The sequence below is a fragment of the Hyperolius riggenbachi genome, chromosome 8 (assembly GCF_040937935.1).
Source record: "Hyperolius riggenbachi isolate aHypRig1 chromosome 8, aHypRig1.pri, whole genome shotgun sequence".
In the NCBI taxonomy this organism is placed as follows: domain Eukaryota; kingdom Metazoa; phylum Chordata; class Amphibia; order Anura; family Hyperoliidae; genus Hyperolius; species Hyperolius riggenbachi.
The window spans coordinates 261,988,016-261,998,208 of NC_090653.1; the positions used below are offsets into that span (position 1 = coordinate 261,988,016).

Below are 10,193 nucleotides of genomic sequence, written 5' to 3' on the forward strand. Positions count from 1 at the left end.
TGAGCTGAAAGATCTGGCTGCGGAGTGAAGCTCCTCCACTGTCAGGGGTGCGTTGACTGAGGACTTACCTTCCTCGTCTACCGTTCTAGTGATTCCCGACAGGAATCTCTCGGTAGCCTCGCTGTCCGTGGCTTTTGGGGAGTAGAGGCTGGAGTAGTAGTCGGTGACCACTTTCATCACAGCCTCCTTCCCCTTCTTCAAAGCCCCGGACTCGTTTCTCAGCTCGACCAGGGGTGTGTGGCCTGAGTGAAGTTTCCTGAAAAAGAATGAGTTGCATTTCTCACCTTTCTCCAGATTCTCCACCTTGGAACGGAAGACGATACGCCTGGATTCCTCCTCGAAATGTCTTTTCAGGCATTTCTTGGTTTCCTCCAGCTCCTGCCTAACATCCCAACCACAATGGAAGAGGTCCTGCAGAGACTGCAGCTCTCGCTGCCGCCTTCTGAGTTCCCTCCTACGCTCACCTTCCTGTTGTCGACCCTTCTCCTGGAAGAAAAAGCGGAACCTCACCTTGGTGAACTCCCACCATTGTCCCACGTTGTCAAAACTGTCCTTTTCATCCCGCCAGGAGACATAGGCCTCTCTCAGCTCCCCCATAATCTGCTCATTTCCCAGCAGAGTGCAGTTCAGCTTCCAGGAGCCTGGGCCGGGGGGGAACCCGTCACCCAAGTCTGCCTGTAAGTTCACCGCTCTGTGGTCAGAAAAGAAACAGGGGACCATTGAGTGGTTGCTATGCCTCACTGCCTGGGAGGTGAAGATGAAGTCAATCCTTGAGCGCACTGAGCCATCTGGACGGGACCATGAATAATTCACAGACCCCGGACCGATGCTGCCCACCGCGTCTCTCAGAGAGGCCTCCATCACCATCTCCCTGAGCAGCCGGGATGAAATGTCCAGCTTGGCTGCTGAGCCAGAGCTGCGGCCCTCCTCTTCCACCGGGCAATTGAAGTCGCCGGCCAACACTACCGCCCTGGAGGTGGCGAGATGAGGCCTCAGGGTCTGGAAAAGTTCCAGCCGCTCGTTCTTCCCAGGGGAGGCGTACACGTTGATGAGCCTAATCGGCTCTCCTGCCCATGAGCCGTCTATGACCAGAAGTCGGCCACAGACGAGCTCCTGCACAGTGTCAACCGTGAACTGCCTTCCCCTGATCAGAACGGCGACCCCCGAGGATCTGCAGTCGCCACCCCCTGACCAGAATGAAGGGCCGTGAGTCCACTCGGAGGAGAGGTGCCTGTATGTGCCAGCAGGGGGCAATGCACATTCCTGGAGGAAGAATACATTACCTTGCAGCCCAGACAGGAAGCTCAGGGTCGTCTGTCTCCTCAACTTGTCCTTAATACTTCTCACATTGATGGAAAAAATGTTAATTCCTGCCATCATGTAACACATTTGGGGAAGAGAGAGATACCGTTAGGTAGGTGGGACGGGGTCCCTTAGTTACCTGTCCCGACGGGTGGATCCCTCTCCGGTGCCGCGCTCGATGCTGAGCCGTTGGTAGGTGAGAGATCTAAGTTCTCATCGATGATACCATCGGCTATAGCATTCCTGTAGTCGTCGATGTACTGGTCGAGCTCATCAAACACGTCCTCTCCATCGACTGCTATGTCCTCTTCGGTTTCCCCATCTGCCCCCAGGTCAATGGCCTTCTTCTTGGCCACATCTTCAGGGGGTGATGCGTCTTCCGCCTGTTTCCTTTTTCCCTTGGTGATGATCTCTGCGGGAGAGAGAAGGGAAGAAGCCTCCTGGAGGGGAGGTGGAGGGTTAGGGGGGGGAGGGGGAGGGGGGTGGGAGCGGGTGTGGTCTGGGTGGGTGGGGTTTGGGTGACCACAGGGGTTGGGGTAGGGGTCTGGGCTGGGGTGGGAGGGGTAGGATGGGCAGGGTTGGGGAGGGGGGGGGTTGGGTGCGGAGGTGTGGGAAGGGTCGGGGGGTGGCTGTATCTTACCCTCCTGTGCCTTCCCTTTTCCTTTATCCTTCTGCTTCTCCTTCGGGGCTGCCTTTTGGGGTGGTGGTTTTGCGGCTGGCTGTGACGGTTTCACAGCGCCCATGGCAACCCTTCCGGCGTAGCTCTTGGCACGTTGCGGGCAGGCTGTGTACAGGTGGCCTGGTAGTCCACAGAGGTTGCAGCACCGCGCTCGGGGGCAGTCCTTCGCCTCATGGCCAGTCACCTGGCAGTTCCTGCAGGCGTGCTCTTTGCAGTTCCTTGCGATGTGGCCCAGCTTTCCACACTTCATGCAGGTCTGGGGGATGTCCTCGTAGCGGATGATGCCCGGTGAGTTCCCCAGGTTGAAGCTTGGGCTCAGGTGCTGAAAGCCGCCTGGCTTGCTGGAGTCCTTCCGCAGCCTGCAGATGACGCTCCACCTACCCGTCCAGAATCCGTTGGAATCGAGGATCTGGGTGGGACCCTTCAGCACCTGGCAGAAGCGTCTCAGGTAGGTGGCGATGTCCGCTGCCGGTATGTGGGGGTTCCTCATCGCAATCATGATTCTTCTCTCCTCTCTCTGGATTGGGGAGTTTCCATCGAATTTCCTGAAGGTCGAGTCTGGGCCTGCTGTGGAGAAGGCCTCCCAATACCTCCTACAGACCTGCATCGAGATGAAGGTGATGTAGAAGATCCCCTCCATGAAATTCTGGATAGACAGGGTCTCCGCCTTGGAGAACCCTTGGTCGAGGACCATCTTCTTGCCAAAAACCTCAGGGGTCATGTCCGGCACTCGGCCATCCACCTTCCTCAGCTTCAGCGCCACCGTTGTCCTCATCCAGGGCTCCAGTGCAGGCGCCCCTAGGGGGTCCTGCCTGGGCCTGGCCTGAGGCCGCGGGGTTGCCTCTGCCGGGGTGGTGGAGGTCGAGGCGGCCACTTCCTCCTGAGGTCCGGCCGACGTTCCTGTTCTGGGGGCCCCCTTGGTTTCTCCCTTCCTCTGTGATGTGCTTTTCTTTGCCATCTTCTCGTCTTTTTGGGCGAGTCTCCGGAGGTCTGCCGATGTCGTAGAGGTCTCGTCGGGACTGCTGCTCCCCAACTTGCTCGAAGCCTTGGAAGATCCTCTGCTAGGAGTTTGCAGGGGTTCAGCTTGGTCTCGGCGTCCTCAGTCCGACGTCTTCCTCGGCGATCTCGGAGTCTTCCGCCCTTTCCGCCTGGGATGTGCCCTTAAAAGGACATTTAGCTCTTTCACCAGGGGAACTGTGGGCCCAAGCTGCAGCACTGATAAGAACAGATTTTTTTATTTTTTTTGCTTTCCTGACCCCTGCTGTAAGACAGCAGGGGCCCTGAATTCTGGGCTTAAGGCCGCATGCCCGGGAAAAATGGCGATGCATTGTACACCGCCACAAAACCGGGCATGCGGCGCCCTCTGGATCCTTCGCAAAGGGAAGGACCCCTTAGGCTTCTCCCCCCTCTGAGCGAGAGCTCAGAGGGTTGGAGAGCCCTTCTCCCCTTGCCAGAGGCTCGGGGGGGCTTGGGCCCTCTCCTGCCCAAAGGCACGAGAGGACCCCCTGCCCCAGTTGTTGCCAACTGGGTTCATGTAACTAAGTCTTCCGGGAGGGAGATGCCCAAAGTGCAGCCTAAGGTAATAAACCTCTGGCCTCACAATGTGCGTGTCCCTGCCGGCTTTTAACTGTGGGTCTTTTGACTCTGGCCCCGAGGAGAACCTCTGGGCCCAAGTCTCAAAGAGCTCCACTTCAATCTCTCTGTGGCTCTTTGTCTGACGTGCGGTGCACAGCAAATGCCATGATCCGCACATCCTCCAAAGTACCACAGTTTAAACCATACTTACCATTCAACAAAGCAACAGGGGGGGGGGGGGGGGGGAGGAGGGTTGGGGTAGGGGAAGACAGACCTGAGGCTTTATTGAAGGACAACAAACAGTTAGGGAGGGGAGGAGGGAGGACTAGACAGACCTGAACTGATCAGTCGTCGTCGTCTTCTGACTCCTCCAGGGAGTCCATGGTGTTGTAGTCCCGAAGCAGGCTGTGGATAAGTCTGCGGCAGTCCTCCATGGACATCTTTTCCCTCCGGTGTATCATTCTTTCCCTGGCACACCACACAGCGTCCTTAAAGCAACACATAAGGCGCCAAGCGTCCAGGATTCTCTCTTCTGAATGGCTGCCGTGGAAGAAACCATACATCACCGCACAGTGGGTAATCGCTCTCCTCGGCATCAGTCCTGAAAGTTCCGGCCTCAGTTCGTCCAGCAGCTCCTGTGCGTACTGGCAGTCCCAGAAAAGGTGCCAAGATGTTTCCTTGCCGCGGTTGCACAAGGGGCAGTGGCTGTGTTTGCACAGGTTCCTGGCATGCATGAAGGACCTCAGGGGCAGCCCCCCTCGGATGGCCATCCAGGACAAGTCTTTATGCTTGTTGGTAAGCTTCCTGGATGCCACATTCTTCCATACATACCTGGCGGCGCTGTCTGGCAGGCCTGGGGCGGACTCAACGTCATCTCTGTCTCTGATGATCTTGTAGATCACCTTCGGCTTCCACAGGTCCGGGTTAACTCTCTCAAGCTGCTGCTCCTTGATGAACTTGAAAGCTTCCAAGTAGAACCAAGGAGTGTCCCAGTTGTAGGGGATGGAGCTGTCCCATTTGTCCCACCCTAAGGTTCTCCAGAGGGGAAGAAGGAAGAAACGGGACATGGAGTTTCCTGCCGAGCCCTGTGCGTAGTCTGTAATCGTTCTGCGGGTGCAGTTGCATGCGAAGAAAACCCGGAGCATGGTGGAGATGTCGGGCACGCCCTTACCTCCCTTGCCGGGCTCCTTGTACATGACTGCCCGCTTGACTCTGTCCATCTTGGATCCCCAGATGAAGTAGAAAACTGCCCTTGTGATGGTCTTGCACGTGTCCGCCCTTGGTGGCCATGCTTGGGCTAGGTACTGCAGTACCGGAAGGATTCCGTTCCGCAGGACCAGGGTTTTCCCTTCGATGGTAAGCTTCCTGAGGCTCCAGAGTCCAAACTTCTGCCTCATCTTTGCGAGTCTCTCTTCCCATGACTTCTGGGCAGCGCCTTCTGCTCCGAACCAGACTCCAAGAATCTTGATGAAATCCGGCTTGATGCTAAAGGGGACAGGTGCAGATGTAGACAGATGCCACTCTCCGAAGAGGAGGGCCTCCGACTTACCGCAGTTGACCTTTGCTCCCGAAGCCCGGCCAAAGTCCTCACACGTCTGGACTAGCGATGCGATGGACTGCTGATCTGCGCAGAACACCGTCACATCATCCATGTAGAGTGAGCACTTGACCACTCGTCTCTCTGGTCCTGGTGCGGTGATCCCTCTGATCTCTGGGTTCCGTCTGATGCATTCGGCGAAGAGCTCTATACAACAAACAAAAAGAAGAGGGGACAGAGAGCAGCCTTGTCTGACCCCGGAGAGAACAGGAAATGGGTCAGTCTTCCAGCCGTTCACCAGCACCGTACTCTCGATACCTGTGTAAAGAAGGTTAACATAGGAACAGAACATTTCTCCCAAACCAAACCTGTTGAGCACCTTGCAGAGGAACTCGTGGGATACCCGGTCGAACGCCTTCTCCTGGTCAATACTCACCAGGGCCGCACGGACGTTGCGGTCTTTGATGTAATGGATCGTGTCTCTGACGAGAGCCAGACTGTCCGCGATCCTGCGGCCGGGGATTCCGCAAGTCTGGTCCGGGTTGATGATCTGACCGATGACCCTCTTTAGCCGGTTGGCCAGCACCTTGGTCAGGATCTTGTAGTCCACATTAAGGAGGGAGATGGGCCTCCAATTTTTGAGGTCACACCTCTCTCCCTTCTGTTTATACAGGATCGTGACCATTCCCTCCCTGAGAGAAGGGGGTAACTTACCTACCGCCGCCGTCTCTTCGTATAGCTCCAACAGGTCCGGGCCTACCAGGTCCCACATTGCCACATAGAACTCTGCGGGGAGGCCGTCGCTGCCTGGGGTCTTACCTGAGCTGAAAGATCTGGCTGCGGAGTGAAGCTCCTCCAATGTCAGGGGTGCGTTGACTGAGGACTTACCTTCCTCGTCTACCGTTCTAGTGATTCCCGACAGGAATCTCTCGGTAGCCTCGCTGTCCGTGGCTTTCGGGGAGTAGAGGCTGGAGTAGTAGTCGGTGACCACTTTCATCACAGCCTCCTTCCCCTTCTTCAAAGCCCCGGACTCGTCTCTCAGCTCGACCAGGGGTGTGTGGCCTGAGTGAAGTTTCCTGAAAAAGAATGAGTTGCATTTCTCACCTTTCTCCAGATTCTCCACCTTGGAACGGAAGACGATACGCCTGGATTCCTCCTCGAAATGTCTTTTCAGGCATTTCTTGGTTTCCTCCAGCTCCTGCCTAACATCCCAACCACAATGGAAGAGGTCCTGCAGAGACTGCAGCTCTCGCTGCTGCCTTCTGAGTTCCCTCCTACGCTCACCTTCCTGTTGTCGACCCTTCTCCTGGAAGAAAAAGCGGAACCTCACCTTGGTGAACTCCCACCATTGTCCCACGTTGTCAAAACTGTCCTTTTCATCCCGCCAGGAGACATAGGCCTCTCTCAGCTCCCCCATAATCTGCTCATTTCCCAGCAGAGTGCAGTTCAGCTTCCAGGAGCCTGGGCCGGGGGGGAACCCGTCACCCAAGTCTGCCTGTAAGTTCACCGCTCTGTGGTCAGAAAAGAAACAGGGGACCATTGAGTGGTTGCTATGCCTCACTGCCTGGGAGGTGAAGATGAAGTCAATCCTTGAGCGCACTGAGCCATCTGGACGGGACCATGAATAATTCACAGACCCCGGACCGATGCTGCCCACCGCGTCTCTCAGAGAGGCCTCCATCACCATCTCCCTGAGCAGCCGGGATGAAATGTCCAGCTTGGCTGCTGAGCCAGAGCTGCGGCCCTCCTCTTCCACCGGGCAATTGAAGTCGCCGGCCAACACTACCGCCCTGGAGGTGGCGAGATGAGGCCTCAGGGTCTGGAAAAGTTCCAGCCGCTCGTTCTTCCCAGGGGAGGCGTACACGTTGATGAGCCTAATCGGCTCTCCTGCCCATGAGCCGTCCACACTTCATGCAGGTCTGGGGGATGTCCTCGTAGCGGATGATGCCCGGTGAGTTCCCCAGGTTGAAGCTTGGGCTCAGGTGCTGAAAGCCGCCTGGCTTGCTGGAGTCCTTCCGCAGCCTGCAGATGACGCTCCACCTACCCGTCCAGAATCCGTTGGAATCGAGGATCTGGGTGGGACCCTTCAGCACCTGGCAGAAGCGTCTCAGGTAGGTGGCGATGTCCGCTGCCGGTATGTGGGGGTTCCTCATCGCAATCATGATTCTTCTCTCCTCTCTCTGGATTGGGGAGTTTCCATCGAATTTCCTGAAGGTCGAGTCTGGGCCTGCTGTGGAGAAGGCCTCCCAATACCTCCTACAGACCTGCATCGAGATGAAGGTGATGTAGAAGATCCCCTCCATGAAATTCTGGATAGACAGGGTCTCCGCCTTGGAGAACCCTTGGTCGAGGACCATCTTCTTGCCAAAAACCTCAGGGGTCATGTCCGGCACTCGGCCATCCACCTTCCTCAGCTTCAGCGCCACCGTTGTCCTCATCCAGGGCTCCAGTGCAGGCGCCCCTAGGGGGTCCTGCCTGGGCCTGAGGCCGCGGGGTTGCCTCTGCCGGGGTGGTGGAGGTCGAGGCGGCCACTTCCTCCTGAGGTCCGGCCGACGTTCCTGTTCCGGGGGCCCCCTTGGTTTCTCCCTTCCTCTGTGATGTCCTTTTCTTTGCCATCTTCTCGTCTTTTTGGGCGAGTCTCCGGAGGTCTGCCGATGTCGTAGAGGTCTCGTCGGGACTGCTGCTCCCCAACTTGCTCGAAGCCTTGGAAGATCCTCTGCTAGGAGTTTGCAGGGGTTCAGCTTGGTCTCGGCGTCCTCAGTCCGACCTCTTCCTCGGCGATCTCGGAGTCTTCCGCCCTTTCCGCCTGGGATGTGCCCTTAAAAGGACATTTAGCTCTTTCACCAGGGGAACTGTGGGCCCAAGCTGCAGCACTGATAAGAACAGATACTACACTTGATCTTAGCCAAAAGGCCGAGAAGCGATCTTAGCCAAAATTTGTAGGAGCCAAAAGACCCATTGTTAGACTGTTAAGCTGAAAAGCCTGGCTTTGCTTGTACCCTACGTGCAGCACTCATCACGCGACTTTCGGTGACATCGTTCCGCACACAAAGACTATATTTCTGCAATAGTCCGGCTACATAGATTAGTTAGCAAAGTCTTAATATGTAGCCTTATTCTAATAATCATTAGATAATAAGGCTCTTCATAACCAAAGTTGGCCTCATGGGACAAACCAAATTATTTGCATAGCTCCGCCTCCTTCTGACTTTTTTAGCTTGGCAGCTTTTTCCACCTCACAGGCCACGCCCCCTCTGCCCTCAGACAGACCATCCCAGGCCTCAAGCCGGGTATGGACTATGGACAAGGGCTATCATTCATAAATGCAAAATCAGCATTCATAAAGCCTCTTTCCGCATGGAAAAATGACACTACCGAGAAGAGTGATAAATCACCGCCTTGTGCGGTGATTATCGGTACAAATGTAGCAAAATGTTCATTCATGAAGATCACCGCAAGCGGTGTGAGGTCGGGAAGTACTGCTCCCTCTGATGTGGCGGTACCAATGTAAGTGAATGGAGACACAGAGACCTCCCAGGCAGCTGCAGCAGAGCGGAACACGGAGAATTGTATCAACTCAGCAGCTTCCGTGTCTCCGCAAGCCTACCGCCAGCCTACCGCCTGCCTAGTTCGGGGAATCTCCGCACTGCTTCCGCACATGGATACATCTTCATGAATGCCCACCCAGAAGTCTAAAAATCCGCCAGCGGTGTTTTCCCGCACCGATTCTGTTTACCGACAGCCTGTTCATGAATGATAGCCAATGTGTGTGTTTTATGTACAGCAGCAGTGTTTATATTAAAACTATAGGGGATGAAATTGGAGAAATGGTGTATTTTTTTTCATTTTTTCCTTGTTTTTCCCTTTAAAATGCATAGAAAATAAAGTAATTACTGAAAACAATCAACAACAAAAAGCCTAATTGGTGGTGAAAAAAACAAGATATAGATAATTTCATTGTGATTAGCAGTGATTAAGCTATTGGCAAATGAATGGGATGAGCACTGAAAGGTGAAAATCGCTCTTGTCCGTTAGGGTAAAAAACGCTTTGGGGTGAAGTGGTTAAGGGCCTTTTTTTTCCATTTAATGAGAACCAGAACTTAAAGAAAACCTGTACTGAAAATAAAAGTCAAAATAAGCATGCACAAGTCATACTTACCTTCCATGTAGTCTACTCCTCAGTGTCTTTCTCCTATCCCGGGTCCTATTTGTTCACTATGATCAAGGGAATTTTTTTCCGTCCTCCATTTTGAAAATAGCCATTAGCCATAGCAGCTTTCTGGTCAGCACACAGTTAAACTGTAACATCGCCCACTTGAGCCATAGGGAAACATGGACATTACCTGGTACATCTGTTTTCCTCTCAGCTATAACTGACAGCAACTGATATTTTACTGACAGCAACTGATATATTTCAGATCTGACAAAATATTGTCAGAACTGGATGGGATTATTGTCAGAAGAAAATGGTGAGCTTCTGAGAGGAACTGATGGCAAGGTAACTCTGTAATGTTCATTTGAAGTTACCTCATGTGTTTATTTTAAATATTTTTACTCAGTACAGGTTCTCTTTAAGCTCAGGTTCACAGATACGTACCTAAGGAGAGGAAAGCCTCTGGATTGTAATGAGGCTTCTCTCGCTGTCCTCTGGTTCCCTGATGCCGCTTGCAGACCCGCCTGCTGATTGGGGTTGAGCTTCTTCTTTGGCACTAGCAGGGCTGTGCTGCAGCCGCACGAGAATGACCGTGCTGTGCATGAATGGCTCTGGCTTACTGCGCAGCTGCAACCACACTTGCACAGGCGCAGTACAGCCTCATTTGTGCTTGAAGCAGAGCGTGGCCCCCATGAGATTACCGACAAGCCATTGTCGGTAAAGTTTGGCGGGTCAGCGTTTGACGGGGGACCAGAGGACTTTTAAAACCACAATCTCAAACGTCCTGTGATCGCGAACGCGATTCAGGAGGCATATGGTTGGGACAGTACATGAACCATAGTGTGCGCCTCAGCCAGGTAGCATACTTTAGTTGGAGGGGACCCAGAGGATACCAATGGATCTGAAAGGAGAGGAGATGTCCCCACAATTGGCTATGTATTTTTACG

General features: G+C 54.3%; 1 protein-coding gene and 1 pseudogene across 1 annotated transcript; both read right to left on the bottom strand.

The window, feature by feature from the left end:
* Positions 1-1,433: 1,433 nt before the first annotated feature.
* LOC137527481 (zinc finger CCHC domain-containing protein 3-like) lies at positions 1,434-2,939 on the bottom strand. The gene has a single exon (XM_068247996.1). The coding sequence runs from the start codon at positions 2,937-2,939 to the stop codon at positions 1,434-1,436; it is 1,506 nt and encodes a 501-aa protein (XP_068104097.1).
* Positions 2,940-7,901: 4,962 nt separating this feature from the next.
* Positions 7,902-8,018, bottom strand: LOC137529169 (U2 spliceosomal RNA; annotated as a pseudogene).
* Between the last annotated feature and the right edge of the window lie 2,175 nt (positions 8,019-10,193).

Coding starts and splice junctions, on each gene's coding strand:
- LOC137527481 (XM_068247996.1), bottom strand. CDS start 2,939: ATGGCAAAGAAAAGCACATCACAGAGGAAGGGAGAAACCAAGGGGGCC.